General features: G+C 44.6%; 1 protein-coding gene across 1 annotated transcript in view; it reads left to right on the top strand.

The window, feature by feature from the left end:
- Positions 1 to 3,994: 3,994 nt before the first annotated feature.
- Positions 3,995 to 25,193, top strand: part of RASSF3 (Ras association domain family member 3) — a 76,782-nt gene continuing 55,583 nt past the window's right edge. The window contains exon 1 of the mRNA XM_044226464.1: positions 3,995 to 4,192. Within this exon, the coding sequence (XP_044082399.1) occupies positions 4,082 to 4,192 (111 nt within the window). The 5' untranslated portion in view covers positions 3,995 to 4,081. The remainder of the gene's footprint in view (positions 4,193 to 25,193) is intronic.

Here is a 25,193-nt window from a genome sequence, read left to right as displayed (position 1 = left end):
GATGTGGGGGGGGGACGGGGACGGAGTGCCAGAGGGGGAGCAAGAAACTGATTCCCCACTGAGCAGGAAGGCTGATGTGGGGGCTTGATCTCAAGACCCCAAGGCCCTGGGATCATGATCTGAGCCAAAGGTAGACACTTAACAGACTGAGCAACCCAAGAGTCCCTACTGAGTGAAAATTTTAATGTACAAAAGTCTGATAAGTTATTTGTATTTTTCCTTTTATAAACTGATTGTCATGTCCTTTGCTTATTTTTCTATTGTTCAAAGTTTTTATTGATTTGTATGAATTTTTTATGTTGTAAAGATAGCAGTTTTATGGCAAATATTTCCCTTAGTTTTTTTCCCCTGTTTTTACCATTATGTGTGTTAAAAATATTTAAAATTTATGCAAATTTACAAATCTTTTCCTTTGTGATTTTGTGCTTTATTAGGACAAGTTTACAAAAGAAAAATTTTACCTTTAACTATATTTAGTTAGGGGTGCCTGGGTGGCTCAGTTGTTAAGCATCCACCTTCAGGGGCACCTGGGTGGCTCAGTGGGTTAAAGCCTCTGCCTTCGGCTTGGGTCATGATTCCAGGGTCGTGGGATCGAGCCCCGCATCGGGCTCTTTGATCAACAGGGAGCCTGCTTCCCTTCTTCTCTCTCTGCGGGCCTCTCTGCCTACTTGTGATTTCTGTCTGTCAAATAAATAAATAAAATCTTAAAAAAAAAAAAAGCGTCCACCTTCAGCTCAGGTCATGATCCCAGGGTTCTGGGATCAAATCCCTCAATGGGCGCCCAGCTCAGCAGGAAGCCTGCTTCTCTGTCATTCATTTCCCCTGCTTGTGTTCCTTCTCTCACTGTGTCTCTCTCTGTCAAAAAGGTAAATAAAATCTTTGGGAAGAAAAAAAAAAGGAAGTATAAAGGCTAAAAAAAAAAAAAAAAGAATACTATCAGAAAAATTTAGAAATAGATTATGCTGCTTTTAAAAAACAAAATGCCAATTCTTCCTTCCTTCCTTCCTTTTTTATTTTGTTGCTTAAAAGCACTTCTACTTCATTATTCACTTATGCCTTTTTATTTATTTTTTTTTTCAGTTATGCCTTTTTATTAAAACTGATTCTGATGGTGTGCTTACAATTATAAACACCTAGTCCTTTGGAGCTTAAAAATAATATCATGAATAAAATCCTTTTTATGGTATGGTGGATCATAAAAAATGTTGGATCATTAAAAAAAATACTATTTATTTTTAAAGATTTTTAAAAAGGGACGCCTGGGTGCTCAGTTGGTTGGATGACTGCCTTCGGCTCAGGTCATGATCCCAGACTCCCTAGATCGAGTCCCGCATCGGGCTCCCAGCTCCATGGGGAGTCTGCTTCTCCCTCTGACTTTCTCCTTGCTCATGCTCTCTCTCACTGTCTCTCTCTCAAATAAATATAAATAAAAAAATTAAAAAAAATTTTTTTTAAAAGATTTTATTTATTTATTTGACAGAGAGAGATTACAAGTAGGCAGAGAGGCAGGCAGAGAGAGAGGAGGAAGCAGGCTCCCCGCTGAGCAGAGAGCCCCACGCAGGACTCGATCCCAGGACCCTGAGATCACGACCTGAGCCGAAGGCAGCGGCTCAACCCACTGAGCCACCCAGGCACCCCTAAAAAAATTTTTTTTTAAAAAGATTTTATTTATTTATTTGACAGAGACACAGTGAGAGAGGGTACACAAGCAGATAGACTGGGAGAGGGAGAAGCAGGCTTCCCACCGGGCAGGAAGCCCAATGCGGCCTGATCCCAGTGCCCCTATAAAGACTTTTAAAAAGTTTTTATTTATTTTCATTTATTTGAGAGCAAGAGAGCACAAGCAGGGGGAGGAGTAGAGGGAGGAGCAGACTTCTGCTAAGCAGGGAGCCTGGTTTAGGGCTTATCCCAGGACCCTGGGATCGTGACCTGTGGTGACCACCAACTCTTAACCAACTGAGCCATCCAGGCACCCCATAAAAAACTTTAAGGTATTTTTCATTTTAATATTTTTCTTGCAGGTATTGAGAAACTTGAGCTCAGGTTGGGTTACTTCCCTTTTCCCATCCACAATAAAACAAATTACTTAAATTCTTTAATGTACGTATTACCCTTTTTTTTTCTATACATTATCCTTAAATTGGAGGTATTTAATAAAGATTAGGTTAATGTAACAACAGAAACCAAATGACAAGTCTATCAAAGAAGTAAGTAAATTGTCTTATTCTCTTAAGTTGGGTTATGTGCCCCGCGTCAGCAGCTATCAGTTTAAACCTGGTAAAACTCTATGGAATTAGAATTCCTGGTTTCTAATTATTCAGTAGCTGTGTGGCTGGGAAGAAAGCTTTAATATTGCAGCATCTGTAAAATGGGCTTAACTCTGAGGCCTGCCTCTTGCAGTGGTGAATCACTCAGGGTAATGCACAGCTTTTCAAGCTGGTGGGGTAAGCCTAAGGTGGAGGAGGTTTGCAAGCCTTCCTTCTGCCTGGCGGTGGAGGAGTGGGGGGTGGGGGGAGTGGCTCAAAAGCCAGCTCTCCCCTCCACTAGCGCACAAACAGGCAGGCACAGCTGACTGGGAACCAAGCAGAGGACCTCGAAGGCTCTCTGCAGACCTTCAGATAAACAGAAAGCAAATCAGAACGGCCCAGCCTTACCACCTACAGCTACTTTTCTCTTTAAACCTCAGCTGTTCTGGGTGTAAAATGAGCATACATCAGTACTAACCACTTTATAGAGTCGTTGTTGAGGTTTAAAGGAAATATGTATTATCTCTCTTTCTTGCATAGAAAGTTCAGCGATAATGGGTAAAAAATTTTTTTTCTTGGGTAAAATTCTCTTTTCTAACCCTTGTCTTCCTCTTTTAAATGAAACCTCTTCTAAAGCCTGCTCACCTCAGCAGTGGCGGTGAACCTTCGAAACAACCTTTCGGTCAGGATCTCTGCAAGGAAACTAGTATGATTTAAATCAGTTCAGTAATACCAAGGTGTAAATGACTGGTACCCACAGGCGACTTGCAAAAAAAATTTGCATTCTATAAAAGGATTAACCGGAAGGATTTCAGAAAATATGGATTTTGGGGGGTAGGAGGGTGAACAGAATTCCCTGAACCCATCACCCCGACGCAGAAACCATGCCTTGTAGGACTGTGGGAAGGGACATGGAAAACGCACATTTAATTAATAAGTTCTTGAACCGCAGAACGATTTCACCCCTCACCCCCTTCACCAAGGGGCCTCTAAGATCATAACGACCTTGGCCGTCCTTATCTGAGAAAGAACCACCGCTAGAGAGAAGGGGAGAGGGAGGACCGCAGCTCAGCTGAATTACCAGAAAGGATGTTTTCATTTGAATAAACTCTACCCAGTTGTTACCTCCCCCCTCCTCTCCCCTAACTTTTATCCTTTTTGGAGGGGCGAGATGCTGGGGTTTGGGACGAGGGGAAACGGTCGCCAGAGGTCCGACGGGCTGGGGGCTCCTCGGCGGGGCGATCTCCACTGCTGCCCGCTGGACTCCCGGGAGGGGCAAGCAAGGAGGGGGCAGCAGCGAAAGTTCCCTGTTCTGCTCGGGTCCTCCCCAAAACCCGAGCTAGCGGAGCGGGGGGCGGGTAGCCGGATCACAGAGGACCAGGCAGTTTCCGGGAGGCTGGGGGAGCGTCCCGGGGCACAGCCCGGCCCGACGCAGTGGTCGAAGTGGGCGTTTTGGGCAGCAGACTCTGCTGGAAACCAGCAGGCGCCGGGGAGGGCCGGCCGCACCACCCCCACCTGCGGCCGCGCGGGGAGTGCCCGGACCGCGTGGGCCCAGCCCGGAGCCTCCCGGGGAGGGGCACAGGGGGCAGGGCGGGGCCCCGGGAGGCGGGGTCGCGAGGCGCTTGGAGGCTAAAGCCGCGCCCGGAGGCCGGTGGGGAGGCGGCGGGAGGGGCCGGGAGGGCCGGAGTGAGCGGCGGCCGCAGCTGCAGCAGGACTGCCAGCCGGCGGCTCGGGGCCGCGCGCCGGGAACCTCGCGGGGCGGGCGGGCGCGGCACCCCCTGCCTGGCCGCCTGTGCCTGGGGGGGAGGCGGCCCACGCGCGACGGGACCAGCAGCATGAGCAGCGGCTACAGCAGCCTGGAGGAGGACGCCGAGGACTTCTTCTTCACCGCCAGGACCTCCTTTTTCAGGAGAGCGCCCCAGGGCAAGCCCCGCGCCGGCCAGCAAGTGAGTGGCGGGCGCTGCAGGGTTCTGCAACGGGCGCCCACAGCCCCCGGGATCCCCGAATCCACGTGTTATCTGTGGGACGCGCCGGGCATGCCCGAGGGGAAGGAGGAAGGGGGCGCCTAAGAAGGGGCTTCAGACTTTTGGGATCCCGGGGTCGTGCCTGGAGGTCGTGCACGTGGGTGTGCGGGCGTGCGCTAGGGGCGGCCAGGGCGAGGGAAGGAGGTGGGAAGGGCGGGAGGCCGAGGGCCTGCTCTTGCCTTCGGCGCCGGATGGCCTCTGCTGCCTTGCTTTGGGCTGCGGGCTGCGGGCGAGCAGTTCTGAGAACGTGGAGGTGTCCCCGGCCACTCCCGGCGTTTCCTCTGCTCCCCGGCTGTCCATGGTCGGGGTCCTGGCCCCGGCCTCCACTGGGAGTCGGTCCACGGACAGGGAACTCCCGAGGGGCTTGGGGACTACGGGGTAGTTTTGGTGACCTGGACTCCGCCACCTTCCGGGTCCTGCACGTTGGTGGTGGGGGTGGGGGCGACAGCAGGCGCTCCCCAGATCTCGGTTGCGGGAGTCCAGGTGGTGCGTTTCCTGCGAAGTCAAGTTTATGAGTGCCTTCGGTGTTTTGCAAACAAGTTCCGGTGCTAGGTAAATACCAGGCGGCGGGAGCTGAGCATTAGACCGTTTTCTTCCTTTTTTGGAGGAAGCTTGCCGTGGGAAGTTATGACTTGGGAAAAGATGAGAAGGGAAATTTGGGCCGGTTTGGCCGACCCGGACCGACCGTGTTTTCCTGGAAGGCTTTCCCGAAACGGGCCACTTGGAGTGGACTTCTGAGACCCGCGCGTGAACCCGCGGCCCCTTGGCCCTGGGAGCCGCACCAGGAAGCTCCGCCAGCCCGGCGGTGCTCGCCTCGGATTAGTGCGAGGCTGTAATGGAACAAATTTGTTGCTCTTCAACAACAGGCGCTCACCAAACCGTTGCTATTAGATTTGGTCCTGGAGGCTGGAGGCAAGGAAAATCGTTCAGGGCCGGATGATGAGTTATGGGAGGGGTGAGGACTGAGTAATGTGTCAGGGTTTCCCTGCCAGACCTTTTAAGTTTATTTAACCACTTTCTGAGGTCAAATTTCTTTTTATGATTCGGAAGTTCTAATCTTTTCAACCTCTTAACTTCCAAACCGGAAGGGGGGGGACAGGGGACAGTGAAGGGCGAGAGTGAAAAGTCAAGTGCCCTTATTCAGTAGCAGGTAATTTTGAGTGAAGTTCGGGGCGGCAGTCTGCCCTCTTTATTGTTTCTAAGGCTTAGGGCTGCACTATTTACTAGTCACTTTGAGCGGTGGCTTAGCTTAGGCTGCTGCAACAAATACCGTAGACACGTGACTTAAACACAAATATTTCTCTTAGTTCCGGAGGCTGGAGGTGGATCTCGGTGCCTGACTGGTGGCTTCGGTTTTGGCAAGGACCCCTTGGCTTGGAGACCGCTGACTCCTTGCAATGACCTCCCATGGAGAAAGGGCTAGCTTTCTTCCCACTTACAAGGACACTGATCCATCCCATCGTGGGGGCCGCCCTCATGGCTTCATTCCTTACCTCCCACAGGACCCACCTCCAAATCCTTTGGCATTTAGGGCTTCCTCATACGAGTTTTGGAGTGGGGGGTCCACAAACATTCAGTTCATAGCTACTGATCCTCTATTTTCGGTAGAGTGTATTTTTTTTTTTTTTAAAGATTTTTATTTATTTGACAGAGATCACAAATAGGCAGAGAGGCAGGCGGGGGTAGGAGGGCGCCGCGGGAGAGCAGGCTCCCTGCTGAGCAGAGAGCCCAATGCAGGACTCGATCCCAGGACCCTGGGATCATAACCTGAGCCGAAGGCACAGGCTTAACCTACTGAGCCACCCAGGCACCCCAGTAGAGTGTATTTTAATGGAATGAGTTTGCTCTAAGGTTTGGAAGGCAGAAATACTCTTCCTCTCTGTCGGTTAGGGAAGAGTTGCTTTCCTTGTGCTTCTCTCACTTGGTTCTTTTTTTTGGCCTCTCCTGTCTTTCTCTACTTTGTATTTTCTCCTGCCACTTCTGTTGCTGTCACCATTTGACTAGAACATGACAGAGGGGGTTGCATTCATTTGAAGTTGATTCCAGAGGTGGCTCTTCTCCAGAAAACTTGGCTGGTTCTCAGATTGTCCAGGTGTGTCAGTCCTTCATGAGGGCCAGAATATCCAGGTTAGAATTTCGGGAGAAAGTGTTAGTGCTTTAAAAGAGTAAAACCTCGGATCGCCTGGGTGGCTCAGTGGGTTGAAGCCTCTTCCTTCGGATCGGCTCCGGTCGTGATCCCAGGGTCCTGGAATCGAGCCCCTCATCGGGCTCTCTGCTCAGCGGGGAGCCTGCTTCCCTTCCTCTCCCCTTCCTCTCTTCTCTGCCTGTGTCTCTGCCTACTTGTGATCTTTCTCTCTCTGTGTCAAATAAATAAATAAATAAATAATCTTAAAAAAAAAAAAAAAAAAAAAACCTCCCCCCACCCCGGGGTTGAGATATACAGTGTTTCTGTTCATTAATCTAGCATATATATTATATAATGTAATTTATTTCACTTTCAGAATTAGCTTAACATTAATATGTATTTTGGAGTATTGTGGTGAAAGGACAGTAAGACCTAGTTCTTCACTTGAAGGACTCGTTCTCTATATTCTGAAGCGTTATTGCCTGTGTATTCCCTCTCCTAACATAATACACGCAAGGTATTGAGTATGGGATTTACGGGACTTATTTGCCAATTGGCCACAGCATTTGAAACTGAATTTTATTTTTTTAAGATTTTACTTATTTATGTGACAGATTATAGGTGGCCAGGTGGAGGGGTGCCGAGTGGGGGGGCAACAGGCTCCCTGCTGAGCAGAGAGGCCTATGCCGGGCTGGATCCCAGGACCCTGAGATCATAACCTGAGCCAATGGCAGTGGCTTAATCCACTGAGCCACCCAGGTGCCCCTGAAACTGAATTTTTGTGAGCATTTTGGTTAAATTGACTGAACGAGTGTGTTAAATTCCGGGTGAGATTTGTGAGGTAAAGAAGTAAAACTTAAAAATATAAAGCAAGGCATTCTAAGCATAGAACATTTCATTTACCTTAGGTTGGATAACAAATAAGTCTTTTTCATTTTATTTATTTTCTTTATTTTATTATATTATTACTTTATATTTCTATGTATTTTATTTTATAGTGGGACATACCCCCAGTGGGACTTGAAGTCATGACCCTGAGATCAAGAGCCAGCCAGCCCTGCCTTTTTCATTTTATTATGCTGGTGAATTTAAGAATAAGATAGGCATTTCTAACAAAGCATAAAAGTGAAATTTATCCTTTCTCTAGAAAGGTGGAAAGAAATGTTGCCATAAGGATCTATTATTGATAACAGTAATTTTTTTTTTTTTTTTGGTGCTGAACCACCTGGTGATAAAGCCAGGAAAATTCAGTTTGTAGGACTCCTGAAAATATCCAGAGATAGCAAGATGTTTTTGGTAAATGCAGGCTGGAGAAAAAGGGGGAGTGGGATGAGGAATTTCTTTTCTTCTCTTGACAGGCAAAGGAACATAGCCCAACTTCTTTCTGTCTCCCAACAAAAACAAAAATCCTATGGATATAAAGAAAATGTTACCGTTTTCTTCCTTGTGTTGGTACCCTCTTTTAAAAAAAAAAGGCTTAAAAACCTGTCTGGAGAGTAGAAACAGCAGTGAGAGGTGGCCTTTTTTGGTGGCAGTTTGATGACCTGTTTATTGCTGTATCCCTGGGGTGAACATTGGTACTGGACACAAAGTGATTGCTGAGTGAATGTTAGTTGTATGAATGAATGCTTTCCTGGTTTGGTAATAATTGCCTCATTGCAGGTTTTTCAAATGTACCCTATCTAATGAGTCTCCCTAGAGCCCCCTGGAAAATTAACTTAAGGAAAGGTAAGGCCTTGTTAAGTGTGTCACTGAAGGGCCCACATACTTTGCTTTTGGTTAATTCTCAGCCCCACCCCCCAAAATTATTTCTTATTTGTTACCTTTAAATTTTTTTAATTTTTAAATTTTTTTTTTTTTTTTTGGCGAGAAAGAGAGCACATGCACTGTGTGTCCCAGGAAGGGGTAGGGTAGAGGGAGAGAGAATCTTAAGCAGAAAATAACACAGCGGACATGGGGAGATGGAGAGGAGAAGGGAGTTGGGGGAAATTGGAGGGGGAGACGAACCATGAGAGACTGGACTCTGAAAACAATCTGAGGGTTTTTCAGGGGCTGGGGGTGAGAGGTTGGGTAAGCCTACTGGTGGGTATTAAGGAGGGCACGTACTGCATAGAGCACTGGGTGTGGTGCATAAAAAATGAATTCTGGGGACGCCTGGGTGGCGCAGTTGGTTAAACGACTGCCTCCGGCTCAGGGCGTGATCCTGGAGTCCCGGGATCGAGTCCCACATCAGGCTCCCAGCTCCATGGGGAGTCTGCTTCGCTCTCTGACCTTCTCCTCGCTCATTCTCTCTCTCACTGTCTCTCTCTCTCAAATAAATAAAATAAAAAATCTTTAAAAAAAAAAAATGAATTCTGCAACACTGAAAAGAAATTTAAAAAAAAAAAAAAAAAAGGATCTTAAGCAGACTCCACTCTCAGAGGGAAGGGCACTCCAGACCTGATCTCACAACTCTGAGATGACCTGACCTGAAATCAGGGGTCAGACGCTTCATCAACAGAGCCACCCAGGTGCCCCCCCCCCTTAAAAAATTTGATTTTCTCTTTGCAAATATGGACATCTGTAATTCAGGATTTTCTTAAAAGGTTGACCCCCTATTCTGCACATACGTTTGTTACAGTGTTCTTAATTTCCTGCTTGTGGATCCACTGTTGTTTCGTGTAGAGCAGAGAATGGGCAGTTCTGTAATTTATAATTCTCCTTTTCTACACATTCAGACTTCCAAGAGTAGGAATGAACTGAAATTACTAATATGGTCTGTTGGAACATATCTTACTCCATAGCTAAGGTAATCCCTTTTCTTTCTGAGCCTTGGCTAGTTAATAGGAATAAGGAAATGAGACACACTTTTTGCTTTAGCAGTAGAATAGTCAAGAATTCTTTTTTTTTTTTTTTAATATTTTATTTATTCACTTGAGCGAGGGAGCAAGTGAGAGAGAGAGAGTATGAGTTGTGGGGACTGGTAGGGGCAGAGGGAGAAGCAGACTCCCTGCTGAGCAGGGAGCCCAGTGCCAGGCTTGATCTCACCTGGGATCATGACTCCAACTGAAGGAGACGCTTAACTGAGCCACCAAGGTGCCCTGAACAGTCCAAGAAGTCTTAAAATTGTCTCTGTACCACTCACACTTCCGAAAGAGTTATACTGAAGACTTGTTTAATAAGGAAAGCCTATATGAGTCCACGTAACAGGTCTCAAGTTCGCCCTATGGGTAATTTCCTTACTATAATTTTTTTTTTAAACATTTTATTTGACAGAGATCACAAGTAGGCAGAGAGGCAGGCAGAGAGAGGAGGAAGCAGGCTCCCTGCTGAACAGAGAGCCTGATGTGGGACTCCATCCCAGGACCCGGGACCATGACTTGAGCTGAAGGCAGAGGCTTTAACGCCTGGAGCCACCCAGGTGCCCCTTGGGTAACTCAGTGGGTTAAAGCCTCTGCCTTTGGCTTGGGTCATGATCTCAGGGTTCTATCGGGCTCTCTGCTCAGCAGGGAGCCTGCTTCCTCCTCTCTCTCTGCCTGCTTGTGATCTTTGTCTGTCAAATAAATAAATAAATAAATCTTAAAAAAAAAGTAGTGATTTAAAAACCTCTAAGGTATTTTGATTGTACTAACTCTTGCATTCAGTTTTGATCCCGATGTTGAATGCAAACATTCCTACCAGTCCTTTTGCCTGGTATGCGGTGATTTGCACATTTCATCTTCATGTCTGATAAATTCTGTTTTTACACAGTACCTATTAATCCATTGGAATTTTGTGTTTTTGTGAGCAGAACTCACAAAGACACATTCTTTTAACTCAACTTCAAGAGAAAATTAGTCACCTCTTAAATGAACAATACATCTCTACCCTGTTTCTTCTTCTGGCTAACTTGCAAGATTTAGAATTATTTGGAAAGCAGTGACACAAAACATTTATGAAAAGAGAAGCTAAAAATACCCAATAATGTGCTTATTCTTTTTAGACTTCCTTTGGCAGTCAGTGCATGTCATACTGTAAACAATCATTTTCTGGGAGAAGAAAAATGAGGCAGACCAAATGCTTGGTCCGTAACTCTTAGCCCTGAGCATCAGTTCTTGTCCCTCAACCCCGTGCCCAGTTGCCCACATAAGTAACTATCTTTTGATGTCCTGTCCTGGTTTTGAGGCTTGCTTTTCACTTTTGATTTGGCTGAGCACCATTACCTGGGAAGGGGGGTGCTCTTCAGAAGCAATGGTGAACTGACAGAACAAGATAGGGGAAAGATGCGTGCCAAAGAGTTGCTGTTGTATAATGTGTTTTGGCTAAATTGGCCTGTTTGTATCCCTTAAGGTTTTTTGTTTGTTTGTTTTTTAATTTACTTATTTGACAGAGATCACAAATAGGCAGAGAGGGCCGGCAGAGAAAGAGGAGACGAAGGCTCCCCGCTGAGCAGAGAGCCCAATGCTGGGCTTGATCCCAGGACCCTGAGATCATGACCTGAGCCAAAGGCAGAGTTCATTTCAAGATTTTATTTATTTGTTTGACAGACAGAGATCACAAGCACACAGAGAAGCAGGCAGAGAGAGAGGAGGAAGCAGGCTCCCTTCTGAGCAGAGTGCCCAATGTGGGGATGTGGGGCTCCATCCCAGGACCCCGGGACCATGACCTGAGCAGAAGGCTTTAACCCACTGAGCTACCCAGGCACCCCTGGCCTGTTTGTATCCTTGTTTCATTGAAGAGCTCTGTATAGTGCCTAGGAAGAGGTTTAATTCATCTTCTTTTTTTTTTTTTTAAAAGGTTTTATTTATTCATTTGACCGAGGGAGAGACAATGAGAGAGGGAACACAAGTAGGGGAGCAGAAGAGGGGGAAGCAGGCTTCCTGCTGAACAGGGAGCCAGATGCCAGACATGAGCTGAAGGCAGACGCTTAACGGACTGAGCCACCCAGGCACCCCAAGAAGTTTAGTTCTAAGCAAGCATTAGCAATGTGACAAGGCCTTGCTTCTTGTTCCCTCTCTGATACACCTTACAAAATAACCACATGCGATGAGGACTGTAGTCCTACCAGCCTCACTTTTTTTCAAGATCCACGTGGTTCCCCATTGCAGAACCTTGCCCTGGGATTGCTGCCATCCTTTCTCCTTCCCATGTTCATCTGCCTGTCCCCTCGGAGAGGTCTTTCTGAACCACCAGTCTGAAGTAGGTACCCCTCCCCTCTTAAAGCCCTCTGCTCTTTCCTTTCATAGCAAAGATTATAATATGTTGTTATATTTAGTTTAACGAGGGCAGAGACTCCCGTGTTCAAGGAGCACATAAAATAAATGCTCCATGCTTGGTGTGCGAAGGAATGAAAGCTTACTAATTTTGGATGGAAGTTGCAGTACTGGGTACTGACTGTGAGTTTTTCTTTATATACAAATCAACACAAATTTTCCCCCTCTCAAAACTAGACCATAAGCCTCCATGGTATCTTACACATTAGTGTCATTTAAAAGATGGATGATATTGGTAATAGGTGTTATTACTAGTTTATGTATAATTCACTTCATATATTTCCCCCTTATTTTAAGAAAGCCTGTCATTCATTTATTCAGTAATTTATTGAATTTATTTTATAAACAATTTATTTTTGCTATGAAGGAAAGAGCAGAGCAATTTTGTAAAGCTTTTGTTTTTATGTATTAGAGTGTGGGAGAGTGCCCATGCATGCAGGGGGGAGGGGTAGAGGCAGAGGGAGGAGACTTCCCGCTGAGCAGGGAGCCTGAGGAGGGGCCCAGTGAGGGGCTTGATTGCAAAACTCTGAGATCTTGACCTAAACCGGAGACAGACACTTTATCAACGGAGCCACCCAGGTTCCTGGAGAGCAAAGGGCATTAAGAGGGGGAGGAGTGCCTACTTTGTTTTGTCTTAGTTTTGTTTTATTTTATTTTATTTTTTAAGATTTTATTTATTCATTTGACAGACAGAGATCACAAGTAGGCAGAGAGGCAGGCAGAGAGAGAGGAGGAAGCAGGCTTCCCACTGAGCAGAGAGCCCGGTGCAGGGCTCTATCCCAGGACACTGGGATCATGACCTGAGCCTAATGCAGAGGCTTTAACCCACTGAGCCACCTAGGCCCCCTTAGTTCTATTTTTTAAAAGAAAGATTTTATTTATTTATTTGACAGAGAACACAAGTAGGTAAGTAGGCAGAGAGGCAGGCAGAGAGAGAGGGGGAAGCAGGCTCCCAGTTGAGCAGAGAGCCTGATGGGGTGGGGCTCAATCCCAGGTTCCTGAGATCATGTTTGGAGCTGAAGACCAAGGCTTAACCCACTGAGCCACCCAGGTGCCCCTAAAGATTTTATGTTTAATCTCTATACCCAACTCCGGGCTTGAACTCAAAATCCTGAGATGAGGGGCGCCTGGGTGGTTCAGTGGGTTAATAAGCTCAGGTCATGGTCTGGGGTCCTGGGATCGAACCCCGCATCAGGCTCTCTGCTCACTGGGGAGCCTGCTTCCTCCTCTCCTTTCTGCCTGCCTCTCTGCCTACTTGTGATCTGTCTGTCAAATAAATAAATAAAATCTTTGGGGCACCTGGGTGGCTCAGTGGGTTAAGCCGCTGCCTTCGGCTCAGGTTATGATCTCAGAGTCCTGGGATCGAACCCCGCATCGGGCTCTCTGCTCAGCAGGGAGCCTGCTTCCTCCTCTCTCTCTGCCTGCTTATGATCTCTCTCTGTCAAATAAATAAATAAAATCTTTAAAAAAAAGAATCCCGAGATCAGGAATCACACACTCCACTGATTGGGCCATCAGATGCCCCCATTTAGTAATATTTTTTAAAAGCTTGCCAACTAGAGAGCTCTCTAATTTTTCTTTAAAGAACTTGCTCCTTTAGTACAAAGGAAACCCGTACGTGTTGATGGTTTTTCAGGGAACCACGTCTATTGTGTAGATAGAGTGTGGTAAAGCTATACATCTGTTTGGATGGAAAGTTTACTGAGAAGGTGTATTCCTGTAAAACAAGTCACATTTTCCTGTTGACGTTTGTCCAGAAACTATAGATGATTGTGTTCCACAGAAACCTCATCATCCTCAAGGATATGAGATGCATTAAACAGAGTTAATGTTAATACCACTAATCAGACCTTAACCACTCTTCTGAATGAAGTTAGTTTTCCGGGTTTTTCTTTACTTCTTCTTTTTCTTTTTTTAATATTTTATTTATTTATTTGACAGAGATGGAGAGCACAAGCAGGCAGAGCTGCAGCAGAGGAAGAGGGAAAAGCAGGCTCTTTGATGTGCAGGGAGCTCTATACAGGGCTCCATCCCAGGACCCTGGGATCATGACTTGAGCCAAAGGCAGCCGCTTAACTGACTGAGCCACTCAGGTGCCCCCCAGGATTTTCTTAATAGTTAACACTGGTTTGGGTATCTGTGGCTAATAAAATGATTTTTGTTTAATTTTTTCTTTTTTAATGGTTAGGGCCAGAGATGCAGTAGGATGTCCAAGCCCATGATCAATGATTAAAACGTGATACGCATGTAAAAATGTTGTGAATGGAAGATCGTCCTAGATTTATTTTAGCATGCGTGAGAGAGCCCACATGCAAGTGGGGGGAGGGGCAGAGGGAGAGAATCTTCAAGCAGAGTCCTGCTGAGGAGGCCACTTGGATATCGCGACTCATGATATCATGACCTGAACTGAAACCAGGTCGGATGCTTAACCTACTGTGCCACTCAGGTGCCCCTAGAAGAGCCCATCATTCGAAAGCAGGACTGCCCAGTATGGGGGTTCTGGCCACGTGTGGTTGTTGAGCACTTGAAATGGGGCTGGCCTGAATTGAGAGGTGCTGTAAGTATGAAATACACACTGGATTTCCGAGACAAAGGAAGAAAATATAAACTATATCAGAGTGCTTATTTAATATTGCTTATGTGTTGAAACAATATTTGGGATAAGCTGAGCTGAATAAAATTAATTTTTACCTGTTTATTTTTTAACATGGCTACAGGAAAATTTAAAAATTACATATGCAGTTCACATTCTGTTTTCTGCTGGACAGTGCTGTTTGCTAGGGGCTTCGATCTACATTCTCTGGTGGCTGTAGAGGGACAGACTGGTTGCCAGCCAGGCACCCTGGGAAGATTTTTCTTCATAAAGAGGAACTTGCCCTTTACTGTTGGGAATGGTTTTTCAGCCCCTCTTGGGTCATGCATACTAGCATTTTGAGGTTATGAAACCCGTGTGTGGGGAACTTCCCTTTTATCTGACCGATGAGCTGATAGATAAAACTGTCCTAAAGGCATTTCAAATTGCAACCCTGCCTTAAGTTTACAGAGAATGGGGTTCATTAATTCATAGAGTACTAACACAGCAAGAGTAATACACATTTTATAGAATGTAATTGCTAACTGCTGTTACATGATTCAGTCAGCTAAGAATAATTTACTAATTATATACTGCAGCACTCAGTTTTTTTTTTTCCCTAGATGCTAAACAAAGTGAGATAATTGGAGGAGGAAGAAGGATGAATTTGGGAATTGGAATCCAGAAGAATAGATAGAGAAGATAGGGATTTAAAAGGTTTTAGAATGCAATCAGCACAGAGTTTTTTATGAAATTAATGAGGTCTAGACCATGTGTGTGTTAAGATAGTAAGGTAGTTTTCTAAATTCATTCCCATGGAATATTCCATTAAATTTTTTAGAATTGTTTCCTAGTGTTTTCATGTGTCCTTCCTTTTTAAAAAAGTAATTTCTACCCCCAGTGTGGGGCTAGAACTCCTGACTCCGAGATAAGGAGTTGCATGCTATGGACTGAGCCAGCCAGGTGCCCCTCATTTGTGCTTTTACATGCATTATAATCATACTGATTTTCAAAATCCCATTAAAAAAAGTTGCGGTAAAATACACCTAATCTAAAATTCGCCATCTAGACAGTTGTTCGGGTAAACCATGTTGAAGTGTTCAGTGGTATAAAGTATCTTTTCATTTTAGTGTCTCCAGTTGCCAGAACTTTTTCATCTTGGAAAACGAAATTCTGTCTCCATTAAACTGCACCCCCACCCCCATACTCCTGGCAGTCAGCCTTCTGTTTTCTGTTTCTAAGCATTTGACTAGTCTAGATAGCTCATATAAGTGAAATCATACACTATTAGTTTTTGCCTTTTTGTGACTGTCTTATGTCACTTAGCACAATGTCCTTAAGGTTCATCTGTGCTATTCCATTTGTTAGAATGTCCTTCCCTTTTTTTTTTTTTTTAAAGATTTTATTTATTTGACAGAGATCACCAGTAGGCAGAGAGACAGGCAGAGAGAGAGAGAGAGAGATAGGAGGAAGCAGGCTTCCCGCTGAGCAGAGAGTCCGATGTGGGGCTCGATCCCGGGACCTTGGGATCATGACCTGAGCCGAAGGCAGAGGCTTTAACCCACCGAGCCACCTAGGCGCTCCTAAAATCCCCTTCCTTCAATGGAATATTCCGCTGTATGTATATACCACATTACGCTTATCCATTTGTCAGTCGGTGGCTAATTGGGTGCTTCCACCTCCTGGCTATTGTGAATGATGCTGCAGTAAACATGGGTGTACAGATAGCTCTTAGACACCCTGCTTTCAATTCTTTCGGGTACATCTATACCCACAGATGGCATTGCTGAATCATACAGTAGTTATATTTTTAATTTTTTTAAGGAATTTTGTCCTGATAAATTTGAATCTTGCTATTTAGATTTAGGATTAATGAGCTCTTGCTGAATGGTTGATTACAGCTAGCCCAGCTATCATTTTCATGTTTGCCTTGGATTTCATTGAATAGGCATTATTTTCTAAATTTTGGAACACTGAGATGTTCCTGATTTTTTTTTTCTTTTTCTTTTTTGCTTCTATGCATAATAGTGTAGTGAATGTTTTGAGGGAGAGACTTTCCCAATATGGATTAACCTCAGGATAGATGTACAGAATGGAATTCTACTTAAGCAATGATGGTATGGCCATTTTTATACCTGTTTGTTCTCTTGTACTAATTGAAGGCTGCATTTTTAACTAGGTTTGTTGTGCCCTTAGCTGCATTTTGGTGTAGTCATTAAAACAGAGAGAAAACTGGGGCCCCTGGCAGCCTCAGTCAGTAGAACATGCCACTCTTGATCTTGGTTTGTAAGTTCAAGAAGCCTCACTTTGGGCCTAGAGTTTACTTAAAAAACAGAGGAGAAGCTTTGTAAAGGCACCTCGTTGTTAGTTAATTGCATTCCTTTAAGCAGTAAATTTAATATTTTTCTGCACTTCTAAGTGATCTTTTTCTTGGTATGAGCATTGTTCATGGCCTTTGACCATTTGCGAGGTAGGCAGGAAGTCTCCAGAGAGCCCGTTTTTGAGTCCTGTGCACATTTTGCTGGGTAGATGGTTCTCCTTTTTTTTGTGGTCAGCTAAACTTCAGGTTATTTTTGACTTACTGTGTTTGTTCCAAAGGGACATTACATATTCTGGCATTTTGAAATACTTTAGCATGTGTCTCGGGCTGACATCATTGAAACTTGGAGCACAAAAACAAACAGCAAACCAAACAAACCAACCCCCCCAAAACAAAACTAAACACAAAACCACTTAACTTCTATAATTATGACACAGGAAAGGCATTACTAAGAAAGCATCAGTGTCCAATGAATACACTGGAATTACAGAGGGTGGGAGCTGGGTGATACATCTTTAACCATGTTTAAAAAAAGCAACCGAAAGTGCCTGTTTATCTTTGAATTTCAATTTATTTATTTATTTATTTAGAATTTCAGTAAATTTAGTGCTAGTGTTCCAACCACCCTGGTAGAATTCATAGACCAGGTATTGAAAAAAGGATTGTAGGACAAACTACTAAAAACCCCACCTACCAAAAAGGATTTTTATAGTGTTTACTTATAAGCTTCTTGTCTTTTGTTGAAACATTGCAATTAGATGGAATTTGGCATCGATACTTTTTAAGTCTTGGCCGTGTCAAAAATTTTTGCTTAATGTCTTATAATCTGATTAACTCCTACTCCTTGCTTTCATTTAATTTTTTTCTTCAGGATATTTTAAATAAGTGAATCTTCTAAAGAGATGTAAGAAATTATTTCTGACTTCAGATAGATCACGAGCCCTCCTTCATCCTCCTATTCTTAGACAACTCAAGTTTACTGTGAAAATTTCTTATAAATGCTTGTTTTGAGGAATCCTTTTCAGTACTTTGCCAGTGAAGTCATAGAAATTTATGTGTATCTGATCACAGTTCTCAAACAGCAAAGCAAAAACTGAAAGATTTGCATGAAAATAGAAAAATAGCTGTATGCATTACATATGAAGAAAAAAATACCAATACTAATAAAACGAAGTTTAGCATTGTACAGTGTTTTACAGTTTAGGGAGCGTTCCACGGGACTTAAAATGCAGTTGATTTATTTGGACTTTAATTTCAGTGGAACTTGGAGTTAAGAAATTAAACCAACACAAGCTTTATCGCTGTAGACTTTCTGCAGATTTCAGGTTTTAATGGCATCGCAGAGGTGAATTCAGGGATATTTGACTGGAGTCCGTCATTTCCCAGCTATGGGAAAATGTAAATATTATGTAGGTGGTTTAAAGAAACAATAATATTACTTGTGTCCATTTAAGGTCTGTTTCTGTTTGTTTAAACAGGCTTGTGGATCGCTTTTTCTTGCCAGTTTTCCTTTGGGGGGAAGTTACTGCCCTTTCAGATCTCTCTGAAGTTTGAAAATTGCTTTCTCTGATGACTGGCGCTGGCCACGTGGTGCGGACGGTTGGAAGGAGTATGGTTGGTTAGGCTGTGGCTGCTGGGCTGAGCTGGGGTGTGATTCTTGGCTGTCCTGTGGGGCTCCGTTAGAGGAAATGTGGTCCGTGGACTGTACCCAAAGCCCAATTATTCCTGCCATTTGGTGCAGAGGATCAGAGGTAGGTCCTCTAGGGAAAGGTAGTACCTCTCAAAAAGGCAAACATAGCACCATTATCAGAGAATCAACTTTTTTTTTTTTTAAGATTTTATTTAATTATTTGATAGAGATCACAAATAGGGAGGGGAAAGCAGCCCCCCCCCCCCCCCCCCGCTGGGCAGAGATTCTGGGCTTAATCCCAGGAGTCTGGGATCATGACCTGAGCCCAGGGCAGAGGCTTTAACCCACTGAGCCACCCAGGCGCCCCTGTGAATCATCAGTCTTACACAATTCACAGCACTCACCATAGCATATACCCTCCCAATGTCCATCACCTAGCCATCCTACCCCTTCTTCCCCCACCCCCAGCAACCCTCCGTTTGTTTCCTGAGATTCAGAGTCTCTTACGGTTTGTCTCCCTCCCCAGTCACATCTTGTTCTGTGCATTTTAATTAACAGTGGATCTTTATCTTTTTTTTTTTTTTTTTAGGTTTTATTTATTTACTTGAGAGAGAGTGAGCGCGTGAGATGGGGGAGAGGGTCAGGGAGAAGCCGACTCCCTGCTGAGCAGGCAGCCCAGTGTGGGACTCCGGGACTCCAGGATCATGACCTGAGCTGAAGGCAGTCTCTTAACCAACTGAGCACCCAGGTGCCCTGGATCTTCTTGATCCTTTGAGGAGAGAGCTATTTAAAAAAAAAAAAAAGTAGCTGGATTTTGTAATGGACTAAAAGGGGGGGTGTGTTCTTGATGGATGGCAAGCAGCTGTGTAAGGCAGCTTATTTTTTTTATTTTTTAAAGATTTTATTTATTTGACAGGCAGAGATTACAAGTAGGTAGAGAGGCAGGCAGAGAGAGAGAGAGGAGGAAGCAGGCTCCCTGCCGAGCGGAGAGCCCGATGTGGGGCTCAATCCCAGGACCCTGGGATCAAGAACCGAGCCAAAGACAGAGGCTTTAACCCACTGAGCCGCACAGGAGCCCCCAGCCTGGTGTTTGTTTTTTTTTTTTTAAAGATTATTTATTTATTTATTTGAGAGAGAGACAGTGAGAGAGAGTATGAGCAAGGAGAAGGTCAGAAGGAGAAGCAGACTCCCCATGGAGCTGGGAGCCCCATGTGGGACTCGATTCCGGGACTCCGGGATTATGACCTGGGCCGAAGGCAGTTGTCCAACCAACTGAGCCACCCAGGCGTCCCTCAGCCTGGGTTTTAAATCCATGCTCACCAGCCAGTGTCTTGGGCAAGTCCTTGCACCTCTTTAAGCTTCAGTCTGTAAAGTAGCAGGATGCCTGGCACATAATAAGCTGTAATGAGTAATAGCAATTTTAAAGAACCAGCTATTTGTCCTTGAAAGGTTCTTCTGTGTAGGGTAGGGTCATGCACTTCAACTGAGTTTTGGGCTGAGCAGAGAACTGACCATGGAAGGGAGATTTGAAGCCAAAGAATGAAAGGTGGCAAGAAATTAGGTGTGTCTCTCTGGTTTTATTGACCAAAATGAACTGGGAATCCTCATTGTCCTTGATCAAGAAGATTCAGTCATTCCTGGAGGCTTTTCTTGTTAAGCCACTTTCAGTCTCACTGTAGTTCCTTTGTTTTCTGGTAAAGGGGTTGTTGTCTCCTGACCAAGCCTGAAGCCACCTAGCGAAGTCTTCACCAACTTCTTTTTTCCCTTAAAGCAAGCCACTCCAGTGGAAAGAAGATGATCAGGCCTGTGAAAATGGGTTCTTCTTAAGAGATTATGTATAGGGGCGCCTGGGTGGCTAAGTAGGTTAAGCCTCTGCCTTTGGCTCAGGTCATGATCCCGGGGTCCTGGGATTGAGCCCCACATCGGGCTCTCTGCTCAGTGGGGAGCCTGCTTCCTCCCCTCTCTCTGCCTGCCTCTACGCCTGCTTGTGATCTCACACTCACTCTCTGTCAAATAAATAAATAAATCTTAAAAAAAAAAAAGAGTTTATGTATAAGTTAACAAACCAAAGGGTTTTTTCTTTTTTCTTTCAACTTCCTCTGTTCTCCCTTACCTGCCTCTGGCTGCCGAGTTTTCCTCAAGGCTTGACCTGCTGATGAATTTGGCTTCTTCTGGGGGCTTTCCTTTTTCCTCCAGAAGGTGTAAATCACCTTGTGCTTGTTGATTAGGGACTTAGTCACAGTTTTGTTTCTGGTTTTCACGAGATCAAATAGAATGAGGTAATGTATTTAACTGTGTAAGTCACTGCAGTGGGGGTGCTGCAGCTGTCCTGTGAATCCCATCTCCACGTGGCGTTGTGGCTGAGTCCCCAGCCCCCTGGTCTCCCACCCACAGTGTGTCAGCTGGACCCAGCCATGGTTCAGCAACAAGGCTCCCGCGCTCCAGGAACACAGGCTTTAAAGCTGCCCAGTGAGTCACGTGATCTGCTCGGCGCACTCCTCCCAGTTCATTTATGCTCTGTAAAACTGGCATGAGTGTTGGAATTTGGTGGGAAACCTCTTCCTTTGGACCACGTGAGCCCCTTGGGGTTTGCTTTTCCCTCTCCGTACCCAGTCTCCCCTTCCTTTGGTTGTATTTCTTACAATGAATTGGTTGTCTAAAACTGGCTTTAGATTCTTAACCCACTGAGCCACCCAGGCGCCCTGGCTTTAGATTCTTAATGCTGCTGTGAATATTTTTAATCACTTAAATTGTAAATTAGCTGAACTGTAAATTTTACTGATATACTCTTCGGTAAATGTAATTTATTCATACAAAAAACCTAGACATTAATTAGCATGTGAGTACATGCTCAATAAAGGTTAACTGATACTTCTAGTAGTATTAGCATTAGTTTATTAGTATTAAAAACAATTTGTTAGGAGACTTTACCCAGTGTGATTTGCTGGAAGAATCCAGGGATGTAGAATTGGGAAATCATCTTGGGTTTGAATCTGTTATTTACCAGCTCTGGGAGTTTTGAACAGGTTCCTTAACTTCTTGAGTATTAGCTTGTTAAGTTTTTTTTTTTTTTTTTTTTTTTAAGATTTCATTTATTTATTTTGAGAGAGAGAAAGAAAACGTGAGCTGAGGGGAGGCAGACTTCCTGCTGAGCAGGAAGTCCAGCGTGGGGCTTGATCCTGGGATCATGACTTGAGCTGAAGGCGGATAATTAACTTACTGAGCCACCCAGCACCCCCCCCTTTTAAAAAAATTTTTATTTATTTGAGAGGAGAGTGAGCGAGGGAGCAGGAGAACGGGGAGAGGAAAGGGGCAGAGGGGCAAAGAAAGGCAGACTCTCCTCTGATCAAGGAGCTCAGACTGGATTCTGGACCCTGAGATCATGATCAAGGCAGATGCTTAACTTACTGAGCCACTCAGGCGCCCTCAACTTGTTAATCTTTAAAACAGTTATTATGGGGTGGCTGGGTGGCTCAGTCCGTTAAGCAGCTGCCTTGGGCTCAGGTTGTGATCCCAGGGTCCTGGGATTGAGTCCTGCATTGGGCTCCTTGCTCAGCAGGGAACCTGCTTCTCTCTCTGCCTGCTACTCCCCCTGCTTGTGTTTTTGCGCTCTCTCTCAAATAAATAAATAAAAATCTAAAGCAAAAAACAAACCCAAAACAAATCACTACCTTGCAGATAAAAATAGACATACATGAGTGAGATGGGGGAAATAAATTCATTTTTCAGTAACTATCAAGTGTCACCTCCATTGCTACCATAGGTTGAAAAATCTAAAATCAATTTTTTAGATAATCTATATTAAGAAAAAATTTTGTAGGCATCTCTAAACACACTGGTGATGCAGTCATATTTGCAGTTATGTAACATTTTATAACCTAGGAATACTGCTTTTTTCTTACTATTTTTTTAAGATTTTATTTATTTGACAGAGCGAGATCACAAGTAGGCAGAGAGGCAGGCAGAGAGGGGGAAGCAGGCTCCCTACGGAGCAGAGAGGCCAATGTGGGGCTCGATCCCAGGACCCTGAGATCATGACTGAGCCGAAGGCAGAGACTTAACCCACTGAGCCACCCAGGTGCCCACCTAGGAATACTTTCCACACACTTTATCTTCTTTAACCGTTCTGTAGTAACTGTTTTATTTATTTATTTATTTATTTTTAGGATTTATTCCTTTTTCAGAACACACACAAGCAGAGGGAACAGCAGGCAGAGGGAGAAGCAGGCTCCCCAATGAGCAAGGGACATAGCGGGCTCTATCCCCAGGACCCTGGGATCATAATCTGAACCAGAGGCAGATGCTTAATCTACTGAACCACCAGGCACCCTGTAGAATTATTTCTTTTCCTAAAGAGGGAAATCTTGGGAAAGAAATCAGGGGGTCCTGGTGGTTTACTGAATTCATCCCAGTATATTGCTAGCACAAACGGGTTTTGCATAAGCCAAAGGGATCACTTAATTGTTCTGAACTTCTTCTATACTGCAGGAGTTAATAAACATAGTGTTCAGAACTGTTGAAGGTCGAGCCCACCAGCAGTGTCACATTCCTTGAAAACGGCCTGATGAATGTATCAGAGTCCTTTGCTTAGGGAGAATGCTAAGGCAGTGGGTGTACTTTAGTCATTGTGCTTCGAGTCCTTGTGGGCAGGTATGCATTTCCATTTGGGAGAGAGGAAGTATATTCATTTCCTTTGGAAGATTAAATTTTGTCCTTTGTTTCCAATCTTTTATTCCAGTTGGTCTGCATTTACTGTTGCCCGGTAAATGTTCCAAATAAATTTCTTCTAGCAAGTTAACCTCTATTTTAAAACACCAGAGTCTATTGTCTAAGTCAGTATATGCAAATGTGAGGCTTCCAGATACTTCTATCCCTTTGCCCACATCCTGTGTGGAGTGCCTTACTCAGCCTCTCCATTCGCTGATTCATGGATGTCCAGCTCAAGGCTCATTTCTTACAATGTCTTGTCCTCTGATTGCGACAGGTACTTTAAGCATTGCCTTTCTGACAAGAATGAAACCTCCTGAGGGCCAGGGGCCAGGGGTCTTTGCTTTATAGAGGCCATATCAAATGATTTGGGCGTGTGATGATTAACTTGATTCATTTTGAGACTTTGTGTTTCCTAAGAAGAATTATTATTATTATTTTTTAAGATTTTATTTATTTATTTGACAGAGAGAGATCACAAGTAGGCAGAGAGGCAGGCAGAGAGAGAGAGGAGGAAGCAGGCTCCCTGCTGAGCAGAGAGCCCGATGTGGGACTCGATCCCAGGACCCTGAGATCATGACCTGAGCTGAAGGCAGCGGCTTAACCCACTGAGCCACCCAGGCGCCCCGAAGAATTATTTTTAATCTGAGCAATTTACTTAAAATTTTAATCTGTTTCTAATTTCATACAGACTTCAGGAGATACTTCAGCAGGACCCTATAGGGAAAGATACTTCCTTAAAATTGGACTTCTAAACATTTGAGGGATTACTGAAAATTTAGAAAGACATAACTAACTCTAAAGGTATGGCTGGGTGGAATGGTTCCTTTTAATGTGAAGAGTCTGAGGTTTTCTTTTAGCTAGAAGGAACATACTTAAGTGCATAATTATAGGAAGCTTTGTTTTTAGTCATGGAAATCACAGAAAAATTATTTTTCTAGTGACTCCTGTTATTTTCATTAAGTACATCCTAGTGTCCCTGAAATTATGTGGTGCATTTTAGATTTGGAAAATGTGATGTGACAGTACGGATGGCAGATTTTGAGGCTGCTCACGTTTTGTGTTCATTTTAATTTGAAATGTTGGCTGCTGAAAAGGAGTATGTGTCAGAATGGTTTGTGTGAACTAAAATGTTGCGTTGGCATTTTGTGGCAAGTGGAGTACCAAGACTCCAGACCGTTAATGTTCGTTATTAAATATTATTTGAAGTATCTCATTTTACATCTAGGCATTACGTTCATTTAGGCACTGATTGATTTTAACAGTTTTTATGATCAGATGGGAGAATGTGGGCTGAACTATAAATAGATTCCCTCAGCTGTATAATTGATGTCATCAAAAAAGGTAGACCCATAAAGTTGAAAAGCTTCTTCAAAATACTGACCTGTTCTTTGTGGCTGTTAGGACTTGGAGGAGTGAGTTCTCGCCAGGGTTCAGTGGCTGGCAGTGATTGAGGTGGAATGAAGGCAGCGAGAATGGGGTGACGTGGAAGTGGGGCCAGGTTACAGATACTGGTCAATTGGGGAGATCTGGTAACTCTGGATGTGGGTATTGGGGTGGTAAGAAAGGACAGGGGTGAGTTGTGGCCTTCTTGGCTTGGGTGACTCAAGAGGTGATGTCACTCACCAAGAAAGGGAATGTAGAAGAAAAATCAGATTTGGGAGGGAAGGTAAGTTCAGACAACCCATTGACTGCAGGCCGTCAATAAAAACGGAATGAATGAATCTGGGTGTAGTTTTTTGAGCTGTCTGTAGGGCATCAGTGTTTCCCAGGCTTTTCCATAAGATAAAGGAGGTAGACCTGATCTGGGGAAAGAGCTTTGGGATTTGTTGAGGCCTGGGAGGAGGAGGACCCAGGCCAGGAGGACACGCTGGAATTTAAAGGGTAAGGGTGTGTGCCCAGCGATAAGTAAAGTGAGTGGCTGGGGAGGTAGGAAGAAAGCCTGCGGAGTGGAGTCCTCTAAGAGTCCAAGAGGAGCCCACCTCAGGAACAAGGGCTTGGTCAGGACAAGTGGAGCATACAGAAAAGCCAGGGACCCAGGGACTGAAGTTGAGCCAGGAGGAGACTCTGGAGACCTTGAGGAGCGTCTCTTCAGTGACTGGAGAGGCAGTCTGACTCCAGAAGGAGGAGGAATGAATAGTTGTGGAGGAGACTGCTCTTCCAAGGCATGGCTGGGAAGGAAAGCACCGTGCCCTAAAATGAGGCTGTGGGGTAGAGGGAATCATTGGTGTGTTGTCATCGTTTTTAGATGAGACACTTGAGGAGAAAGAAAGCCCATGGGTATTGGAAGATACAGGTGAGGGAAAAGGTTCCTTGAAGGAGATGGCTGTCTTGGCCG

This window comes from Neovison vison, chromosome 12 (assembly GCF_020171115.1).
Source record: "Neovison vison isolate M4711 chromosome 12, ASM_NN_V1, whole genome shotgun sequence".
NCBI classification, from domain to species: Eukaryota; Metazoa; Chordata; class Mammalia; order Carnivora; family Mustelidae; genus Neogale; species Neogale vison.
The sequence above is the reverse complement of the archived record's forward strand: the minus strand, read 5'-3'. Positions and strand labels throughout refer to the sequence as shown.